This window comes from Pyxicephalus adspersus, chromosome 4 (genome assembly GCF_032062135.1).
Source record: "Pyxicephalus adspersus chromosome 4, UCB_Pads_2.0, whole genome shotgun sequence".
NCBI lineage: Eukaryota > Metazoa > Chordata > Amphibia > Anura > Pyxicephalidae > Pyxicephalus > Pyxicephalus adspersus.
In genome coordinates, this window is record NC_092861.1 from 108,965,380 (window position 1) to 108,988,233 (window position 22,854).

Genomic DNA, 22,854 nt, shown 5'->3' on the forward strand with positions numbered 1-22,854 from the left:
AGGAGGAAACCCAGCATCTGGTGATGTCCATGAGTTCAATACTACAGGCTGCCATTGCCAGCAAAGGTTTTCAACAAAGTATTAGAAATGAACATTTTATTTTCAGCTTTTTAATTTGTCCAATTACTTTAAAGCCCCTGAATTGAGGTGATTGTGTTAAATAAAAGGTTTTAGTTCCTCACATTTTTATGCAATGTTTTTGTTCGACCCACTGAATCAAAGCTGAAAGTCTGCAGTTCAACTGCATCTGAGTTGTCTCATTTAAAACTAATTGTAGCAATGTACAGTACCAAAATTAGAAAAAGTTTTCTCTGTTCAAATATTTATGGACCTAACTGTATCTAATATCTGAAGAAGACATGCTGCAAACAAGGAAAGAAATCTCAGAAGTAAAATATTTGTGCAAGTACAGACACAAACCATTAAAACAAGCAGCCAATGAAGACTTGTATGTGAACTTTTCATGGTCATAGTGGGCATATGTACACTGTGCTATTCATAGTAACGTATGCAATATGGCTTCTTCTAACTAAAGCTAGGGATTACAGTGTGCACTTTGTAATGTATTTTTCCCAAGTGAAGGGTGAATGCAACGAGAGAGATTAATGATAGCCCATAAACATTAGGGATCTGCTTTCAGTTACACTACCACTTAGCTGGCATACCTTCAGCCGCTGGAGAAGAAACTATTTAGCAAACCCCATTTGTCAGAGAAAAGCCATAGGTATGCTTTTACAGCTGTGCATATATTTGTAATCATTACATGTGCACAATAAATATTGTGAGAATATGCATTAGTTGGTCAGCTTGGATTGTGAGCTTATTGATTGACTGTGAATGGGCATATATTTTACTAAATGACAACAAATGAGCAGTGATTTTTCAGAATAAACTTCCTATTGAACTGAACAGTTTTCCGTTGCTAGTATTTGAGTTCTAAATGACAGCCAGATTACAGATAAAGCTATCTGACAGTGAACTTTGTCTGACCCAAACAAATCACAAAGTTTATTTTCTACTTTCTGAACAGTAAAGAAGAACATTATCGTATTCAAGCATGAACAACAACCTACAAAGCTGTTCATTGTAAAAGGCTTAATTTTGTTCTGTAATATTAAACACATTGGAGAGTTTTTTACAGTGGAAAGATTAGGATCTCTGTTTTTTTTATTGCTTTGTATGTCCCTACTGATGATAACTGTCTCCGAGTGAGTTAAGGGTAAATCTTCTAATGGTAGGACATGTTTCAGTGACAACAGTCTATGAATATTTTTACTCACTTAGTAGAGAATTCCTTCATGGAACATCTTTGGGACAAAAAGTGAAGGGAAATATCCCCTATTGCAAACAAACAGCCCTGACAAGGGTAAAAGGTTTTGGTTACACATTATTTTAAAGAAGTTAGATTTTTTGAGGAAAAATAATCCTCTGATATAGAATCATAGTAGGCCCGATCTTAGCCCGACCCGACCCGAAATATCGGGAGTTCAGCAAATACCAAGTACAGATCACAAGCTTGAGATTTGCCCTACGACTTTCTTCTCTTGTCTCCTTCTCTCCCAGGTGCTCTTTTCTCTCTAGGGTGTTTATTAGGAAACCAAAATTATGCACTGGCACCTATAGATGTTTAGATGCTTGTTTACTGGGGCAAACCTTATTATCCTTTAATCACATGATTACTTTAAACAAACAATTATGGCAGTAGCTTGAGCTGTTTATGTCATTTTAAAGAGTCACTTTGACTAAATGTTAAAAAGCATTTAATATTTAAAGTTCAGCTAAACCCAAATTAAACAAAGCAGATTCTAAAAGCAATATGGTTGATAAGTGAATACCAACAGTGCACAAAAGTGGTGGAAGAACATGTTTCATGGGCCAAATTTAGATTTACCTAAAGTAAATTCCAACGTAAAAGGAACAATAGATGCCACACTACACTTCCACGCAATGGGAACCATTCGTAAACATGAGAGGCCACAGTTAGCAATTGTAGAATCTAACCTGTTAACAGGAGACAGCAAACAGTTCACAAATGGTATTGGTTGTGTGGATATCTGCACAGCAACAGCACGATACAGCTACACAATAAGTTTAATATTGTGCAACACTCAGCTGCAAAGGTAATAATAATAATTTATCCTAATCAACCTGATCACTTTAAGAATGTGCTATGTTTGATATTTGATTTATTTGGGCTTAAATCATACAGGATAGGAGGCTAATAAAGAGCCTTTAAGCTTGATGAGAGATCACATATTCAACAATAAAAATGTAATTTTAGGCAATGGTGGCTAAAAAATAAAAATGCATTATGCAACAGAAATTGCTGCTTTCATTTTTGTCATTTCTATTGTCATGGCTTTCATTCAGTTTTCATCAGAAGCAGTGTAAACAGGCTGCATCCTTTCCTGGATCCCCCTATTATACACACTACCTACTTTACTTTTACTCCTCTCTGCTTTAGTGTCTGACATAGCTCCAGAGATCATCTATTGCAAGCATCAATAACTGGGCCCTTATTTTGGCTACAATACAACAGAAACAAAAAATGCTTACTTTAGCCCAAGCAATTTCCACATCCAGATCTGCACCCAGACCATCAGCTGTGGTTTTCTGAATTAGCTCAGATTCAGTAGCACTAAGCCATTCAGAGAGAGAGGCAGACTCTTTTTTCAGCTTCACAGCTAAAATAATGGCACGTTCCAAATCTTGCTTTCCTTCTGTTACCTGCAGCAAAACAGAGACCTCATTATAAAAGCAGCACAACACTGAATACATTCATATTTTTATACAAATGACAAAACACCAATGACGCTTATTACACTGTGACTTATTTTTCCCATCCATTAAATTTTCTGCATCATGAGAGAAAATCCATTTGTCCCAAATATCAGTTATAAGGAAACAATAAAATCTCTGCTACCATGGATCTAAAAACAAAACGTGTACAGGTGTTATTGAGAGAGTGACTGTGTAAGTGCCAATCAGTTATTCAGTTGCAATTCAGCTGTCACACAAAAGCTTATAGGAACTTGTCATTAACAATCCAGAGCACACTGAGAATCCACAGGAGACACTGACACTTCACTTTAAATGTAATTGCATCATAAACCATTAGACTCCTAAATTATGTGTGAAGCTAAAAGTTTTATTTTTTGGGAATGAGATGGGGTTAGAAAAAATGTCAAGTTGTAATTGCTTTATTTGTCTCCGCTGCAGAAAGTATGTCTCTGTTTGTTTTAGAGACTGTTGTTGTATTTAATTGCTATTGAAATGTTTGGATTTAGATCTGTTTTATTTAGACATTTTAATACATGGTCACAGTAGATTGATATAGAGATATGTTTACATGTATTTTCTTAAAAGGAAAGCAGCACCCAAATTACAGAGCTGTGGTGGATAAAGTACTCTTAGCATTTGTAAAATGAACCATCTGAAAGGTCAGATCAAGATGTAGTGACAAAAGCACATTTTTAAATCCAGGGCAAGCTAAAGACCATACAGTTTTTTCTGTTGTACTATTATCATTAGCTAACATATACTGCATACTGTTAGCTTTATTTCAAGTTATGTAACTAAAAAAATAAAACTGCATATTTTTAGAAAGTACAAAAAATATCAGGATTTCCACCTGTCTGAGCCTTAATATTGTTCTGTACATAAGTTACATTAAATACAATGACACTCACTTAGGGTTTTGTTTATAAAACAGGGAAGCTGCCATTCTCTCAAACTTTCCCTGTGGGAATCTTCTAGGTCCATACATTTCAATGGAAGCAATTGATTCCCACAGTAAGTGCTTTGAGGCAATGTCAGATTCAGATGTTTTATAAATAGAGCCCTTAGCGTTCTTTAAGACATGAGAAATAGCCCTCTCTTACCCTAAGGAAGGAGGTCCTAGACAAAGCTTCATATTCTATGTCCAGTGTAATAACTGATTTTACTCTTGAAGGAAACTATATCAGAACCAACTAGATTTTTGGACTTAAGGTTGGTACTCACATCAAATAGATGCCAGAGGATTGTCACTGTAAACTAACTTTCCTGATCGCTTCAATTGAACTGTACACACTGCACCATTCTGATCTATGGAGAGGGGAAGAGGAAGATTGAATGTGCTGCACCCTGCTGTGCTCTCCTCCATAAAAAGCACAGCTTTCATTCCTAGTCAGTTGCTCATCAATCTACTGTGGTGAATTGTTGGACTGCTGTACACGTCAGATTTTTGCCTGAGACAAGCATGACCATTCATTTTTAGATATTATCTGAAGTGTGTATGAAGCTTTGGACTTGTATGTGTTAGGGAAGTGGACAAGTCACAACATAATTGAGCACAAAACCCAGGCTGTGAGAGAGGCTCTGCATGGGGCTCTGAAGTAATGCACAAACTTTTCTTCATTTCTCAGTGTTTCTTAATTTCCCTGAAGTTATGATGCCAAATAAACAGAATGCAAAATAGGAGCTGCAATACCAGATGTTGCAGTTTTTTCTCAGGGTTGTTATAGCGGCTTTGGGTCAGTGATAGTTTTGATACCATGCAATTCCCCATCACATAAAACTCACAAACTCTAGTCATAAAGTGCATAAGTTGACAGACCTGAGCGCCGAGGTCATTGTACAGGAGTTTTAACGCTGTTAGTTGCTCGTCCATTAGCTTCGGATTATCAGTCTGCTGCTTCTGCACAATTTGTCTTCCTGTCTTTATAACAGTCTCAACCTCCAGCTTTACTTCACTCAGGGTTTTGTACAATTTCTGCATGATAAACACAACATGTTACTTCTCTAAACAAAAACAATCATCTTTAATATATTGTATGTAGAGGAAATATTTATTGTAGACTCTAAGGGCTCCATTTATAAAACAGGGTATCTGACATTCTCTCAAACATTCCCTATTGCTGCCAATGAAACATATGGACCTTGAAGATTCCCACAACGGAATGTTCAAAGTATTGTCTGATTCACTGTTTTATTAAAATAGAGCTCAAAAAGTCAGGTATTAAAAAAATTATTTGCATAAAATTTTCAAAATATGTGAACCAATACGAACCGAACAACGGGCCAGTATCAATAACATACATATATGTGCTAATAAATATCTTTAAAAGTGGAATTCCAACACTGTTCTTCACTTCACTGTTTATTTTTTTTACTTTCTGTCCTTACATTATCTTTGTTAACTATTTTATCTTTTTGTTTTCTGATTCACTACCCATCCCAATGAAATATTTGTCATTGACTACAGTGTTCTCCCCAGACCCTTTTAGCCAGGTGCACCACCGGTCACTTTTCAGTAACCACACAGCTGGTTTTTGGTGGTTACAGAAATGTTGGGTCACAATACCCAAAAGACTTTATCCCAGAACTTTTATGACACGGACACTGATTATTTTGTTCTAGAATGGGCGTGATCTTGTTAGTTTGCAATTATTTTCTGTTTGATGCTAAGATGTCCCTTTATAGGAGGTTTTGATGTTTATTGGGATGGTCTGTCATCTTTGTTATGTGTTTCTATATGTACTATTTCAAAATGTTTCTGAAAAAATCTTTATTATACAAAAAAATCAAAAAGACCAGTATCAAAGGGGTGACTGCTAACTTATAACCATAACGTAGCAATCACAGATAAATATATTAGCCAAATACTTGTACTGATCACCGTCTTTCAACAGTAAAAATGGGATCTGTGACAAGTGTCAATCCTGCTGATATGTGGCAAATTTTTTTTCAGCTTTTTGCTCTTTTTATAAACATGCTGATTGCCCTTTGATATACAAGCCCCTTAAAAATAGTTTAAATCATATAAATCAACTGATAAAAACTAGTACTTAACAAAGAATAGATTATCTTATACATATTCACTGCATGGAGATAGGACTGACCTCATGGTTATCTCTGCTGTGTCCCCACTGCTAATGGCAAGTGAAGCTGCTGGCTTTGTACATGATCATGCTCATGATACTTACAGCTAGAATTTTTGGCCTTTTTTAGTAGCCATATATTTCTAGATAACTAGACAGTGTATGAAAACTCTAGAATTAGTACATCACTATAATGCATGTACTTAGATCACAGTCTGCATTTGTCTGACATGCGTTGTGGGCACCTATTGACAGTGGTCCAAACTCTGTAAAGCATGCTTACCATGCAGCCATCCATGTGTTTCTGTAGGATGTCTGGATCAATATCTTTGACATCAAGTACTCCAAGCTCAGCTTTCACTCCCTCTAGGATGCGCCTACAATCCAGCATCCTCTGTTCAAAGTTTGCTGGCTTTTGAAATAGCTGGAACTTAGTAGACACTTCTCGAAATTTCCTCTGTATAAGTAAAGTACATTGATTTAGCTCAAAATAGAATCAACCAACACCCATTGAAAAATATAGCAGGGAAGAGTTAAAAATGTCAGATTCCCATTGTTTTTTTGTGTGTGCTTTGGGGGGATTCACTCACTTTCTTGTCGATAGTGAGACAGAAAGTTAGAGAAATGTTCAACATAAATCTGAGGTTCTGCCTCCTCTCAATATGTTACTGAATGGGTTCATCACACTTCCTCTGTTGTTAAAAAACAGAATATGATAAGAAAAGTATTTTAACACTTCCTATGGAGACATTTACTCAGGTGACAACTGCCTAACTGTGACTACAGGACCGAAAGGGATACCTGCCCAATCAAGTTGGATCAATTTTGTTCAGTAAAGTGAATATTTAACAAGCACTGTCGGTTTGATATATGACACAATAATGTCTATATAAGACTGAAGGACACAGTTAACTTCATAAAGAAGTAAAGATGTAACACTTTGCAAAATGAATAATCGCCATATAAAACCCAACACCTTGGGTTAGTTTCTCTATGCCTGTATACAGTATAAAATAGAATATGGCCCCACATACAGAGCTGAAGAAAAATGGGAAATGTTGCTTTTAAAATGTAAATAGACTGCAACTGTCATAAGAGTAACATCTGATCTTCTCTTCATACCAAGTTATGATTTTAACCTACTATATATTAGATTAATATGTTAGAGCCCTCATGTATTAGAGGCCATAAAAACATTATTACCTGAACAACATCCAGCTGTGATGCTCCCCGAGTGGGCTTCACCTCTGGGCTAGATAGTATTACAGGCCTTATAACTCTCTTCAGTTCCTCCAGTGTTGCTTCATGGCTGTTTATATCAGCTTGAATTTTCTTAAAAGTGTTTTTTAAAAAAAAGTATTTATTAATCTGTACACTATAGAAATCAGTCAGTCTTAAAACAAAGAATAAATAGTGCTGCCCCACTTAAAATTTTGGCATGTCCTTTCTGGAGTCTTGTGATTCCTGGGTGGGGATCAAACATTACTGTATAACATCAAGCTATCCTGCTTTTAGATAAACCATTTATAAAAAATGTAGGACACTGTAAAATAATTTGAAGATTATAAAAGAAAAATTCACTTCTAAAAATGTTTTTAGAAGGGTAGGTACACTGGAATCAATTCTCAATGAAAGTGTCAATGGTAAAGTATATTTAAAGCCAAAACTTTTCACAACACTGTGCTATAATAATGTACACTGCTGTGCTGAAATACCATTCCTTTTAATTGGTACCCAACACACCATTTTCATGCACCTTGATTTGTTCTGCAACTCAAATGCACTAGTAAGGTGTTTTACTGGGGTGTGGCATGCAAGCTTCAAGCTAAAACCCTCCATAGACATTTTTGAAGTCCATGTGCTATCAAATTAATGTTACCCTACAACGTGCATAGCCATATTAAAAATTCTTAGATTCTGTTCATTTCTTTGGAGAGAGGAAGGGCAAAAATGAGCAGCAATAATTTAAAAATTTGAAAAATCAGTAAACAATTTTAGGGGTTTTTAGCTGCGCAGATCTCATACAATTATAAATGTATGTCTTGGATAACAAAAAAATCTGGCATCTGTTTGAAGCCTTAATCTTTGGTGAAACCGATTGCTCATATTATTTGTTGCTGCTAATTTCATTCAATTTTTTAATTAGTACATTACTAAAAAGGAAAATGTGGGTGATTAAATTACATTTCAACATAATTAGGCATTAAACCCATTGTTAAGATACCTGTGCCTCCTGTGGCATTCTCTGTGCATCCACTCTATCAGTCAGGTATGTGGTCAGCTGTTTATCCAGCTCCTCCAGGGACTCTTGTAGTGTCTGTAACATGTGATCGCTCTCACGAAGGGTCTGCAGATGCTGTTCCAATGTGATCTGTTTGGTTACAGCCTGCAAATATAAAAACTAATGAAATCTCCTGTTCATCTTCATGAGTTTCAACATTTCCTATTTTCTTCACAAACACACTACATAGTGATCTGTGTTATATTCCACATACTATTAAATCAAAATATAATATGATATGCAGTGTAGCTGTGTGTGCATACATGAGCTTTTCACATCCATTTTCAAGCTGAAGAATCAATATGTAAAATTTATTTTTCTTCAGAAATTAAAGAACATAAAGAACGAAGGCTTAGTTTATATGGACTGTTTTCTCAATGTTTAACAAGCATGCTTAAAATCCCATGTTTGCTATTTTCATTTATTTCAATTAGCCAGTACACAAAATAATGTTTCTAGGCAATGCATTTTGGGCTGCAAGGAGAATGCAGATTGCAGCCTTTAGTGACTCTAAATTGCTTCCAGTGTTTATGGGTACTTACCAGCATTTAGGGACATTTAGACATTTTTTTCAGCATGCAGGTCACACCTAAACATTTCAGTACTTACTAAATGACTTAGCTCCTCATAGTGGGCATTGAAGACTTCTAGCTTCTCACTGATGATGTCATCAAGGATTCCACCATCAATCAAAGTCTGGCCAAGTTCACGGATCTGTGTCCTGTTGTCTGCAGGGTGCCGCAGGATGGACTCCAAAGACTAAATGGTTGCAGATGAAAAAAGAAAAGCTTAATTAAATCTAAAATAACATTGACAGCCAGAGGCTGAAATGGGATTCATGTTTCAAGCTACCTATTACTATTTTTCAATAAATTTTAGATTTATTAACATTTAATAACATTATTAAGATTTTTTAACATTTCTTTCCAATTAATGTACCTATAACATAAAATACACTTAAAACAGGTATTTACATTTTTAGCTTTCATTTTTAGTTTTTCGTTTCTAGCCATGTTTTGGATTAGGTAAAATAGGGTTAGTTGCCTAAAGGAATAAACCATGTTTACTTTCCAAAGTTGCATGTTCCTTCGCAAAAAAAGATAAAGTTGTATTCAGTTAAACCATCCAATCATGTGGAAGTTCTGTTTTCATTTTCTTTGAGAAATTTAGTATCTGTGAACACAGTTTCAACTTTACAGGCAAACTTTTTCTTTGTTAAGTTACTGATTTCTACACCTTGTGTTGCAGTAGGCAGTGTATTCACATGAACACCAATTGGAACAAAAAACATAAAAATACCACTTACCAAACAGAACAAAAATAGTCATACACAAATTAACAAAAACAAAATAACAATGAATGATACACAAAATCATTAATTGTTGAAATGAAAATCACAAACATGTAGTATGTGTATGAGCACTATAAACTACAATAGAAACTAACTTGCCATACAACTCAACATATAAGTTTGGCTACTGTACCTCCAAAGCTTCAGTAACAGCATCCACTTTATCTGGGAGATTTGTTGATTTCTGTATTTGTTCTTCCAGTGAATTTAACCAATCTGTCTCCAGATTCAAATAATGGAGAAGTTCTATCCAGCAAGACCATACTTCCTGTCAGAAGAAGACAAGTAAAATAATTCTCAGAAGAGAGTGCTTTACAATGCAAATTCTCTTTTCTTCATGAGTATTTCCACAAGGAATAACAATCATAGCTTTTAAAAAATTTTTCATAAACAAATACTTTCTGTATCAAATCTCCTGATTCCTCACATGAAAGTGTTATGTAAGCTCTTACAAAACTTCAAAATATGAAACCATGTGTCTTATTTCAGTTTATTTGGCTGCTTGTGAATGTCATTAATATATCAATGAGTCATGCAGGATTTATGAAATGCGTATTTTTAGTTGACCTATATCAACAATTTGTTTCATCTGGAAAAAAAAAAATCTTTTGTTGAATTTAACATGTTCTAAAAATGACACTATGCATTTTATTTGCTTTAAATTATATACAATATAACCACTACCGACTCTTAAAATATGCAAAATGCTTGAAATGAATAGTCTGCAACAATAATATGACAAATGGAGGTGTCTGTCCTCTATTATCATATCGTGTCATATGTCCTAAGGGACAACCTCTAGCATGCGATATGAAAAATAACAATAATGATTTGAAAAAAAATTAATAGTGTACATACAGTATGCATAAACAACAAACAAATGAACATGTCCCCTGGTTTTTTTAACAAGACGAATTGGAGACACACATGTACCTCTAGTGTGTGGCATTTCCCTCGAATCCTGTTACAAAGTAGCTGATAGTTGTCAAGAACCTCATTAAGTTCTGAAGTCAAGTCTTGGCCACCAGCTGGTCCTTTGGCTGCCATTGCCTTTATATTATCCTTTAAAATCTTCACTCTCACCTCTTTCTGTAACACATCCTCTTTTGCTCGCTAAAAGTAAAATAAACATTTAGAAAGTGTATATTTTTGTACAAATTACAGAACATATGATGGACATGCCCATGTAATATAAAGCCTATTCCTGGAAGATGTATAAGCGTTATACATTAACACGTTTGGAGAAATACTTTCATTTATCTAATACTAAGTTATACAATGCTTAAAGACATGGTTGTAGAATATTTTTCAACATCATTAATTTGTTTTCTTTTGGGGTCTTTCACTTGCTGGAAAACAGTGTATTATCTGGACATTCTGGTTAAATTCACATCTAAGTCCATGGAGATGTATGAAAACTCTTGTTGATCTGTGTTAGGAATGTTCATTTATTTCTCCTGATTTTAATTGTAGAATGTCTTTTTTTAATTAATGGATAGTAATGAATACAGCCTTTGAAGCTTTATATGCCCTATGTGGGCCACTCACCTCAGAAGTAAGTGCCCTACCAATTTCAGGACTTTAGCTGTACATAGAGGTGAGCTGACGTTGAAATTAACAATGCCACAGTGTGATCTATTGGCTTGCTGCCACCTGTAATGTTAGTTGGAGACCTCACACAAAAATGGGCAACTATTTTGATGTTTTGACTTTTTGGTGTACTTAGAGGATAATGTTCATAATAATCATGACCCATGCAACTGTGTTTTCAAAGTTGAGATTTGTAAGCTAATAAACATTTTTTCATATTATTTTTAATTAAATTACAATAAAGTTGTCGGCTTCTTAGAATGTAAGTCACTGAGCTGATGGTCACAGAAAAAGATACAGCATTTCTACTCTTTTGCTTGTGTGTGATTTAGGCTGTCTGGTTCCTGGTAAGCTCTCATTAATTCCTCCTAGATGACAAATCGTGTAGTGACAGTGGCACTTCCAATATTTGCAGATACAAGGTGATTTGTGCTTTTAAAGTAATGTTAGAGCTTTAGGGTGACCCCAAAGCAATATAAATGGCAACAATGGCAGAGGTTATTGGGAAGCAGTTAAAAACTAAGCTTTCTGAATAATGGGCGTAAAACTATATTTGTGACACATTTGGAGATTACTGGAGCTGGAAGGACAACTCTAATAAGAATAAGATCTCATTCTACCAGGACCTTTGAATCTTCACTTTCACTCCAGGAAGTGGTTCAGAAGTGTGAGAAAGCAATAACCACTCTAAAAAACGCACCACCAATTTGAACCTGGCCTAACAGTATGTACACACGTCACATAATCATCGCCTAAAATGAACAGGCACTTTTGTGTTGGGTGGGAATCTGACATGGTTTATGGATCACTTTCAGCGGATCCATGAGCCACGATCAAGAACCACTGCTATGCAAGTAAAGGGAGGAGAACACAGCTCACTCGGCCACCCGTCTATGGAACAGAATGAGTGATGTGTGAACAGTGCTTGTTCATTCATCTGTTACTGGAAACACTCATGAAAGATTGTTCCCAGCAACAAAAATCGCTGCACAGCCTAATTTACCTTTTGAAGTCTACAAATCTAAGGATGGAATTCAGGTGCTGGCCCACAAAGATTGTGTTCTGTCATATCAACAAAATGTACCAACTGCTATGTAGAGTGAGGGCTATCTAAACAATCTATTCAGGGTATATCCAGGCAGGTGGACTTTCACACTAGGGTCAGTTAGTTTTGCTAATAAAAAAAAATCTTACAGTATATGATCAGCAATTCTACAGAAAAAATTTAACCTACAGATCTGTACCTTTTGACTTTTTTTAATAGATGATATAGAGAACTCGGTTTACTAAAGGATAAACCAATGTTTTGTGAACATTCATTTTATTTATCCAGTCTTATGAAATACCTAATTCATCTGCACATGACTGGTTTGATAAAGTCAACACGTGTTTGCTGACCATGACTGGATAACTAAAGTTAGGATTCACACAATTTTTTGTGAAAAGATTTTTAACCTCTTAAGTGGTTCAACCCAATTAATATAATATCACAGAAAATTCCTGTAAATCATCAAGTTACACACAAACTACAGCAATTTAAGCCTGGTCCTGCATAGACTGTTTGACAGTTATGTAAATACCTAAGCATTCTTCTTCCATCTCCTTATTATAAAGGCCCATCATTATTTATCATAAAGACAGCCGATGAAATACAAACACATAGAGCAATTTCCTGCAATTTATGTTACACATTACCATATACATTTGGCGTTAACTGAAAGTTTAAATACTGAATTTTGTTTATTTGTTTTTATAAAGTATATGGGAATAACTGACTTTGTGCTTGTGTGGGACCATTTACAAGGTTTATGCAAATAGGAAGAGTATGGCCATACAGCCCTATAGGCCTAGTCACACCATTATGACATTTGTTTCATTTGGTGTTAACATGCATTGTACTAAGTCAACTCAATTATTCAATTAATTGTACCACAAAATGTGCATGTTCTGCCCTTTCTGGCAGCACACCATGTAGTGTGTTAAACTGCTCTGCAATGCACTACTATCAGCAAGGTGTGTGTTATTTACTAGATGTCGTTATTATGAATCAACACAAAGGTAACATACATTGCAGAAACATGTGTTATCACGTCATATCAAGTGAATGGGTTCTAAATCAAGTTTATTTAAGGTAAAACAACTCTGATCAGACATTGATCAGACAACTGGGAGACTAATTGTATGACAATATTTAACAAGTCTGATATTCCCTATTATTCAATAGGAGGATATATCTATGGTGGTCTCTTGCAGCTCACAGAGTTTAGGATCATCTGGATTGGGCACCAATTCTATAATATCTATGACCTCTTTTAGGTCAGATCCAAACTAACCCTTGATTAATTGATTGGTAGATAGACAGAAAGTCTGTATTGCTTTCTTTTTTCACATTTACAGCCATGTTCAATTACTTACTTTCATTTCGTCTAAAGCACTCTCAAGCTCTTCAGGAGTCTTGTATTCAAAATCCCTTTCCAAATATTCCTCTTCTGCTTGCGTCATCCATTCTTGCATCTCTGCCAAGTCCTTTTTCAAATTTACAGCTTTCTCCTGACTTTCAGATAACCTGTTCATCTGATGAATTACCTGAAATGCAAACATCTACGTAACATAAAAGTATTTTACCTAACATGATCAGAATGTGCAGCACATTTACCTATATAATGACTTTATTAAAATTGCACAAAACTAATGCAAGGTAAAGAAAGGTATGTGTGTGGTCCATCCTAGCATTTTACTGTGAACATCATATGATTTTCTTGCCAAAACAGGTAAACATATTTCTCAATCTAAGAAATACATTCATATAAATAGCTCATGTTTGATATATGCCATTATTCCAGTTTTATATGGCAATGGGAAAGTATAGGGCCCAAACATACCTAAAGACTATGGAAGACCCCTGCTGTAATGAAGAAGGACAGGCCAGAATAGAACATTTTATGTTCCATGTATGCACTGTTGGTTCCTCATAAAGCACAATTATTTTGTGCACACATGTGTAAATATGTAATGGCCAAGAAAAGAAAATGCCAGTCTCATTTAACTCAAAATGATTGCAATGCATGGTGTGGATGAGGGCAAGATATTCCATTAGGCAAAGTTAGCTTGTGTTTGTAGGTCACACGGACAGAGGTTGCTTTTCCTGCACTGTAATTAAGCACACCTTTGTTTAACTATCAGAAGTACTAAAGGCATTGCATAAAAACTTCATTGTACATTTTACCAACATTCTAGGGCAGGATAGGATCAGAAAATCAGGAAAATGTTTTATCTAGTGTTGCAATTCTAGCAGATTGGTGATCCTTTGGGTGCCAAAAGTTGAACACCCACAGGCTTCAGCAATACTATTCCAGCCCTCATTTTCACACATTGAAGGTTTTTGTTTACCTGTTTGTTTAGTAGTTCCCATTGTGACTGCTGGTCAGCAAGTCTTGGTAGTACCCATGTATGTATCAAAGTATCAGAGTGGCCTTTCAGTGCTGTTTCCACATCTGATAACTTGTTCAAACATCCTTCCACAACTTCCATATCATTCACAAGTGCCTATGGTTGAAAATAAATAAATTAATAAAAGCAATCCCTATGTACAACACAAGTGCACCTATTATGCTGATTTATGTACTTCTTGCAGCTAAACCACATCCGAGAAAATATTTTAAAGCCTACTATTATGATTTTTAGGGAATTGACATGATGTATGAAGCACCAACTAGGTTGGAATAGCTTCAGGAACTGTAAAGCAGAAGTGGCTTTGCCCTTCCCAAACCCTGGATATACTAATGCTCTAACACATGGTTGGCTGGTCAGTGTCCAATAAAAATGCTATACACATTACTCCTAAACCCCACAGCAAACTAATATATATATGCGTAGCACCCGAAATAAAGAAAAAAAAGCAAAGAAATAAAGCAGTACACATAGATACTTGTCAACTATAGATTTTATTTATCAATAAGCATTACACCCAAAATGTTTACAATAATTTTAACAAATCAAAAGCTAATCAGTGAGCAAAATGGACTAATATGGGAATGCTTAATTTGAACTATATAAATGACACCATGTTAATGACAGTTCATGTAAATGAAATCTAAATGTATTTTATCAGTGTAGTTAAGAATCAGTAGGGTTCCAAACCCCTTGTATCTGCCTGTGATGATAGATGTAAGAGATAAGAACTTGCTACACCAGTACAGTATAATGACACACCTCTTACTTTGTAAACAATCAAAATGGCAAAAGTACTGGAACAATACACTAGAGGATTGACTCCACATTCATTTACTAAACGTATATATCTTACCATGCATTGGTCCAGCTGTCCCTGTAGTGCTTCAGGATCTTCTGAAGCTGTGTGTTGGTTGAGCACAAAATCTTTTGCTTCGCTGATCCATTTCTGTACAGATTTGGAATTATCCTAAAAGTATAGGAGATAGCAAAGCAGTTTATCATCATATCACTAAAAGTAGGAAGATAAACATCACTGTTTATATTAAAAAATAAGAGTCCTAAAATAATTTCCAGCATAGTATACATGTAATATAGAGGCAAAATGTTTTGATCAACAATCTTTGATCAATAACTTTCTTTGCATTTATTGCCACAACAAATGGGAGGCATTTTGATGTTCTTACTATAGACTCCAAAGGGACTAAATGTACGCTAAATGTTTTTCATTTGACCTTGGAAAAACACTATATGTAAAACCATTTTTATTTAGGTAAACTGTTCAGATGCTTTCTCCCAAAAATGTGGTCATTTTGTAAATTTAGATGTTGATATTCTGTTTCTATTGATGTGTTCAAGAAGCTACTAATGATAGATATGTAAGGGTGGAAAAGCACAAGTTCCAATGATGTTGTTGGATTTTTTTGTAATATTCACTTTATTTAAACATTTTTCTGGGGGTTGGGGGTACAGGTAAACATGCAAACAGTGAACGGGTAGTCTTCATTATGTTATAAACAAGCATTCAGCTAAAAAAAAAATAAAAGTCTAATTTCCCATCCAGCAAGATTTTTTCTTCTATTATCAGGAGATGCCCTTAAGTGACTAAAAACATGATAGCTTAGACCAATTTAAAAGTAATATAAGTGTTCCACAGGCACAAATAGTAATTCAACACCAAGCACATTAAGCTTGTTTCTGTAGTTTGAAGTGCTAGATTGGTGCTTGCATAGAACTAATATGCATTGGCATTCATTGTAAAATGTTACAATGCAAGTGCATTGGAGTGACATTCATGAACGAGCAATATTACAAATAACTGCAAAATGGTAATTTAAATCGGCCATAAAAGTAACAAAAAATGTGTTGAGGAATTTCAAAGAAGACTGAATGTTTCATGTCTCTCCTACAGTGGTGCAGGAAATATGTCACACACTGTGTTCTCCCCAGCCCCCTTTAGCTGGGCAAACCACCTGGCACTTCTCAGTAACTTCCCGGCTGTTTTTGGTAGTTACTGAAAAGTTGAGTCACAATACAGGGGCACTGGACAGTTGAGGCATATTACAAAGGTCATGGAAAAATGGAACATACTATGAGGATGGGCATTAGAAAATTGGAACAAAGTATAGGGGGTGGTAGAAAATAAGCAGAATTATAGGGGTTAATGGCTTCCTTTGGCAACAAAATTTGTCATGTGTTGACCTGCTCATTTTTTCACCAACCACCTACAGCTTCTTCCCACCCAGCTTTAAAAAAATATCTGGGGAGAACACTGCATAATCTATACACATGACACAAACCTATAACCAATGTGCTGCAGTAAACTTCTAACACCATGCAGCTACAGGGAGCTGTGTTACCTCATATGCTAGCAGTCTAGAAGTAATGTCCTCTAGAATACAGATGTGATCAGAACAGATACTTTTGAGCCTGCTCCACTGCTCCTCCATGTCCCTGCATTCATTCATGTATACAGCTGTTTTGTCTTCAGGGGCCCTCTTCTCCAAAAACCTGGTCTCAGTGTACATTGTATCAAGGTGCATCTTCTGTGCATCTAATGTTTGTAAGAGAAGCTGAAAACAAGAGACCAGAGACAATTTAAACAAGCATTTCAAATGCTATAACAATTCAATTTCAAGTACAAAACCCCTAACCTTAACAAGCTTTTTTTTCATTTCAGTATGAATAATGGTTAATTCGGCACAAACCTCAAGTTTAATTGTCAAGTTCCTATTATTTCTAGATAAAATATGCATGATGATATTTCAAACTAAAATAACAAGTAAATATGTAGGTCCTAAAATAATAAATACTTTTGGTGTGATTTACTAACAAATTTCAGGCATTTAACATAGCCAAGTGAATTATTACTCTACAAGGTACCATTCACTTAGCTTAGTGAATGAGGTGAACCTCTGCTAACTTTAGCTATCCAATTGTATGCAAGCAAAAATCTTTTAACATCCTTGCGCATTATGTTACACGTGACTGGGTATTCTTTGCAAAGAAAATTTTACCACATTCACTTAGATAAGTGGACTATCTCTTCCAGAGTGATAATTTGCTTTGATAGGAAAAGCCCAATCAATTTTAGTAAATCAACCTTGTTTTATGTGTTTACTGTTAACTAAAGGAAAAAACTTTAGCAGAGTGCACAGGATGGCACCAGATTTCTGGCAGGGTCAACTGATATTTTTTGTACATAGCAAACAATTATAACAAAATGTTTCAATTTATAATTAGACGCTCATTGTTAGATACACCTAAATCAGTGGTCCTAAAACTTATGGAGCTTGCGGACCACTAAATGCATTGACTCCAGGGCGCTTATGCACTGGGAGCTGTGTGTCATTCAAAGGGGAAGAAACTTCCCCCCATAGTGACATCATCAGCCGGAACAGGTCTGAGCCTGCAATGGAAGAGTGGAGGGGTTGTGTCCAGAGATACAATCTGCTCATTGCCCTGAGCCTGCGATGCGTACCAGAGACAAAGTCCGCGGCTATAACCGGTGACCCCCTCCAAGCAGGATCCCTCTTTTGATCCCGCTGGGGGGTGCATTGGCCAGTGTTGCGGCCCACCTATCAGATGGCTGTGGCCCACTAGCGGGGTTTGGGACTCCTGACCTAAATGATAGGTGATAAATGAACACTGTAGTCAAATAATAATTTATTTGTCCCTTCGCCTATGCACACTACATATAGGACACAGTTCTTTGCAAATAAACTAACAAAGCAGCCACGAAAAAGGAAAGGAGTCTGGGAAAAACAAAACTTGCACGGCTCCTCATTTGGCTCCTGCTAATAAGTGAAATAGAGCAAAGTGACAAAGAGCAGATTTAGCGTGTTTAGTTATGGTGTTTGCATCATATGTTTGCTATGGCAACATATATTGTTCAGTAAGCTCTGTCACTTCTTCTCATGACACTTCATTCTGGGAAATGAAATTACCTGATTTTAAAAATGAGCCTTACTTGTAGAAGACAACTAATGAAATATGCACACATGAAATTGTATTCATTAAATTCTCACTTTGCAAACAAGCATATTAATTAAAATAATATTATTTGACAGTGTCAATGATGTCAGATGAGATTTTGTAGCATGGTATCTTGTTTACCTATGTCTCTTTCCAGATGCTTTTCCAGTTTTCTTAATTGCTGGTGTGGAATGCAGCAAGAGAAAATTAAAGAACAGCCAGAATTCTTTATCTCTACACTTGTTTGAGGTCAGTAAAAATCATTGACACTAATCATTAGAATGATAGTCAGGATAGAGAGGTCAGCAATGGCAGCCTGCATACATCCTTTAGGAACTGTAAAATTTAGGCTTAATTTCACTTTGCAAGAATTAATAGCATACCCACAGTAGCAGGTTAGGACTCTAGTGATAGCCTTTATGGACATTTCCAAACACTGCCTGCATCATTCAGATGTATCTGCACACAGAGTAACTGCTACTTTCATTGAGTAGTATAGGCAGAGGTTGGGTGTGAAGTTTTACCAGTGGTGCTAAGCAGGGTTCTATGCAGTTACAGCTAAGATGGCATCTAGGGCAGCAGAAGCTCTTATATGCAATATCAAGCAAGCAATATTTTTATTCTGGCGACCGATTAGTTTATGCTTAGTTGAATTTGTCTGCAATAAACATAAGCACTTTTTCATCACAGCACACTCCCTTTATTCACTTCTAGGACTGCAGCATGTATTTTTTTATGATCATTAGAATAATACAATCAGAAATGGGTAAAATATTATGGCTTCTTGTTTCATGTGGTCCAAAAAAGCCACACACACAAAAAAAAACAAAATACAGTAAAAGAGACCGATACTAGAGGTATATATATAGAACTAAGTTTTGTGCATTTCTAGCAAGGAGACCAATGAGTTCAAATGTTTGGTGACTATTCATCTTTTGTAAAAAATGCAGAAAACTTGTCAATAGGAAAAAAATGACTGGACCTTGAGGAAGCTAAATCACTTAAAGCCTGAACAACTTTCATTTGCTGGGTGATTGATGAAATAATTCAGACTCCCACCTGAAAATATGTGGGAGGTAAGGTAATACAGCATACATTATCATTAAAACCAACCTTTGCCTGTTGAAGTGCCAGATCAACTGTTGCAGGGTCACAGAGCCCTGTTAGTTCTGATTGTAATTTATGTTGACATTCCACTATTGTTTCTTTCAACAACCTCCGGGTATCCAGATATTTCTGGCTGGGTTGGTGATCCAGAGCTGTAAACATAAAGCATGACAGAGTAAATACCATCTAAATGGAAAACCAAAGTGTTCTGTACCCTTTATGCTTTCAAACAATATATGATGATCTGACCGCTGAGAAGAAGGAGGTGTGGTGTTCAATGTCATATCTTGTGCCTATTTTGGGCACTTTTGAGAACTAGTAGTCTCATCATGCTTTGTGCCTGTTAGGACTTTGTGTGAGGTTGTCATTATGGACAGGAAGGTCGACAATTTAAGCGTGGGTGGACAGAGGGGGAGTCTGGCAAGCTGTCAGTCAACTGATGCAGCATGGACGGGAAGGACAGACAGGGAGTCTGAAGATCCTGGGACTGCCCAAGACAATTTAATAAGGTAGCTAGAAACAATGACAAATTTCACATTTGCAGTTCTACAACCAGTGGCCTTGCTGAAAGAGGCATGGAAATTGAAATCTTTACAAAAAAAATGATTATTTACATGAAAAAATTCAAATATTATTTCTGACCAGAACTTAGTTTTAAAGCAAACCAGACATTGCTTATTTAATTTATTTAGGCACACTGGTGCCCAGACTACAGATCTTAAAATATTTTAAAATTTAATTTATTTTTCAATAATTCTATACAAAGGTTAAGTAAAGAATCAAGCAGACTTTTAAACATGACCTGGTATAGTGTTCATGTAACAAACTGTAATGTAACAAAATTATAGTAATATAAAGTAATTTAAGCAGCAAGTAGCTGACAGTATAAGCTTTAAATACTTTCATTTTGTGGCAAAACCTTATTTAGTTTACACCCAGGTCTGCGGACCACAGAAAGGAAGAGGGCCCGTTGCTATTATCCTTTACTACAACATTTGGGTCATGGCAGTCAACTTGGTAATGCCCAGAAAAGCCATGCAATTTTACATGGCGAAGCTTAATACTTTGTATACTGCAATAAAGAAAGCAGAAAGTGCATGTGACAATCAAACAGTGGTATTAGGTTACATTAAAATTGCATTTAAACCCAAAGACTCTATAACACCATACACTATTTTATTATGAAGAAATGGTCAGTTCTATATTTAAAGCATGTTATGTGAGTTTGACAAATGAGATATATAAACTCCCAGTACACCTGTAAAATTGAAAAATAAAAATGCTCAGATTTCCATGAGTGTAACTGACAGCATATGAACCAGAACAGCAAATATCTATCCACAAACCTTCCTGAAATTGCTGGAGTTCTTTTTCCATTTTATTCTTAGCTCTGGTGAAGTGGTCGGTGACATTATTCAGACTGGCTTCAATGAATACAGGAGCCGTGGGCTGGGAACTGAGTGACGTTGCTTTTGATCTTAAATGTTCAACTTCTGAGTGAAGGTCACAGAGTTTAGCCAACCGAAGCTGTAAATCATGAGATTACATTATCTGAGTGTTAGCAAACAGCACACATACAGCATGTATAATTTTATTATATTGGAGCGTTGTCCCTAATACAAATATATATGGCCCCATTTTCAAACATAGTTAAAGACTGTATACACTTTGTGAGCAGCACCACGCTGTGCTTTTCTCCATTGACAGGTATAGCGGTCGCTCTTCATCGGTCATTCATGAGCAACCACTGTACACATGTCAGATTCTTACCGAGATAAGCTCGTATTGGGCAAGAATTAACTCACCTGTATACAGTTAGGTCCATAAATATTTGGACAGAGACAACTTTTTTCTTATTTTGGTTCTGTACATCACAACAAATAATTTTAAATGAAACAACTCAGATGCAGTTGAACTGCAGTCTTTCAGCTTTAACTCAGTGGGTTGAACAAAAAGATTGCATAAAAATCTGAGGAACTAAAGCCTTTTTTACTACAATCACTTCATTTCAGGGGCTCAAAAGTAATTGAGACAAATGACTCAAAAGCTACTTCATGGGCTCGTGTGGGCAATTCCTTTGTTATGTCATTATCATTTAAGCAGATAATAGGCCTGGAGTTGATTTGAGCATTAAAAAGGAGGGAACCCAGCATCTGGTGATGTCCATGAGTTCAAGACTACAGGCTGTCATTGCCAGCAAAGGGTTTTCAACCAAGTATTGGAAAAGAACATTTTATTTTCAGCTTTTTAATTTGTCCAATTACTTTTGAGCCCTTGAAATGAAGTGATTGTGTAAAAAAAAATCTTTAGTTCCTTACATTTTATGCAATCTTTTTGTTCAACCCACTGAATTAAAGCTGAAAATTTGCAGTTCAACTGCATCTGAGTTGTTTCATTTAAAATTAATTGTGGAAATGTACAGAACCAAAATTAGAAATATACAAAACCTTACACTAGACCAGTATTTCTCAACAAGGGTTCCTACCGTGGCTGCCAGGGGTTCCTTAAACAATGAGCAGTTTGAAACTCCCAAGTCAGTTTTACATATTCCAATTCCAATTGGGCAGCCTTCCCAATGGACAGAAAAGTAGAGACATTCTTCTGACCAATCAAGCTAATGTACTGTGAGTTGTGGATATAATATTTATAGCAGGGATTCCTTTAATACCTAAAAGTAAAGAAAGGTATTCAAGGAATCCCTGCTATAGATATAGGTATAGAAACACTGTTCTGGACAAATATTTTTGCTAAGCATTTTTATTGTTGTTTGTGTCCCTGCTAGGAAATTACTCTATCCATCACTTAAATTAAGTTTTGACTGATTTTAGGCTCCACAGGAAAACTATAGTGGTTAGAAGTTAAATAAATTCTGCTTTAATTGTTATTAGTTTAGTAGTTGTTAAACTGAAATTTTATCAGCTTTTACTATATGTAACTGTTTTACTATACAATTTTATATGTGATAAAGCATTCCCAGAGCATAAAGCATAACAAAAAATGACTGCCTGCAAGATTCCTTAACGTTACTGAAACCCCAGAGTTAGCTATCAGATATGGGACCAGTTGCTGCTCGGACTCATGAACTTGGGTGTATACACTTCTGCTAGTTTCTACTTAATTCTGTATTCAATAGGCTTTTTACATGCATTAAAAACATAGGTACACCAGACAACAGATCTACGCATTATGGCTGAATAAAACAACACATAATATTCATAAACAATGTGTCATTTTTTTTT

The 22,854-nt window shown here is 35.8% G+C and overlaps 1 protein-coding gene across 1 annotated transcript in view; it reads right to left on the reverse strand.

The window, feature by feature from the left end:
* The window catches only part of UTRN (utrophin), a 393,317-nt gene that overhangs the window by 270,894 nt on the left and 99,569 nt on the right, over positions 1 to 22,854 (reverse strand). The window contains exons 21-34 of the mRNA XM_072410243.1: positions 20,962 to 21,142; positions 19,622 to 19,767; positions 16,894 to 17,106; positions 15,390 to 15,503; positions 14,474 to 14,629; positions 13,499 to 13,669; positions 10,427 to 10,606; positions 9,627 to 9,761; positions 8,752 to 8,901; positions 8,086 to 8,247; positions 7,065 to 7,193; positions 6,145 to 6,318; positions 4,598 to 4,753; positions 2,557 to 2,727 (exon numbers count right to left, since the gene is read on the reverse strand). Coding sequence (XP_072266344.1) covers positions 2,557 to 2,727; positions 4,598 to 4,753; positions 6,145 to 6,318; positions 7,065 to 7,193; positions 8,086 to 8,247; positions 8,752 to 8,901; positions 9,627 to 9,761; positions 10,427 to 10,606; positions 13,499 to 13,669; positions 14,474 to 14,629; positions 15,390 to 15,503; positions 16,894 to 17,106; positions 19,622 to 19,767; positions 20,962 to 21,142 — 2,238 coding nt within the window. The remainder of the gene's footprint in view (positions 1 to 2,556; positions 2,728 to 4,597; positions 4,754 to 6,144; positions 6,319 to 7,064; positions 7,194 to 8,085; positions 8,248 to 8,751; positions 8,902 to 9,626; positions 9,762 to 10,426; positions 10,607 to 13,498; positions 13,670 to 14,473; positions 14,630 to 15,389; positions 15,504 to 16,893; positions 17,107 to 19,621; positions 19,768 to 20,961; positions 21,143 to 22,854) is intronic.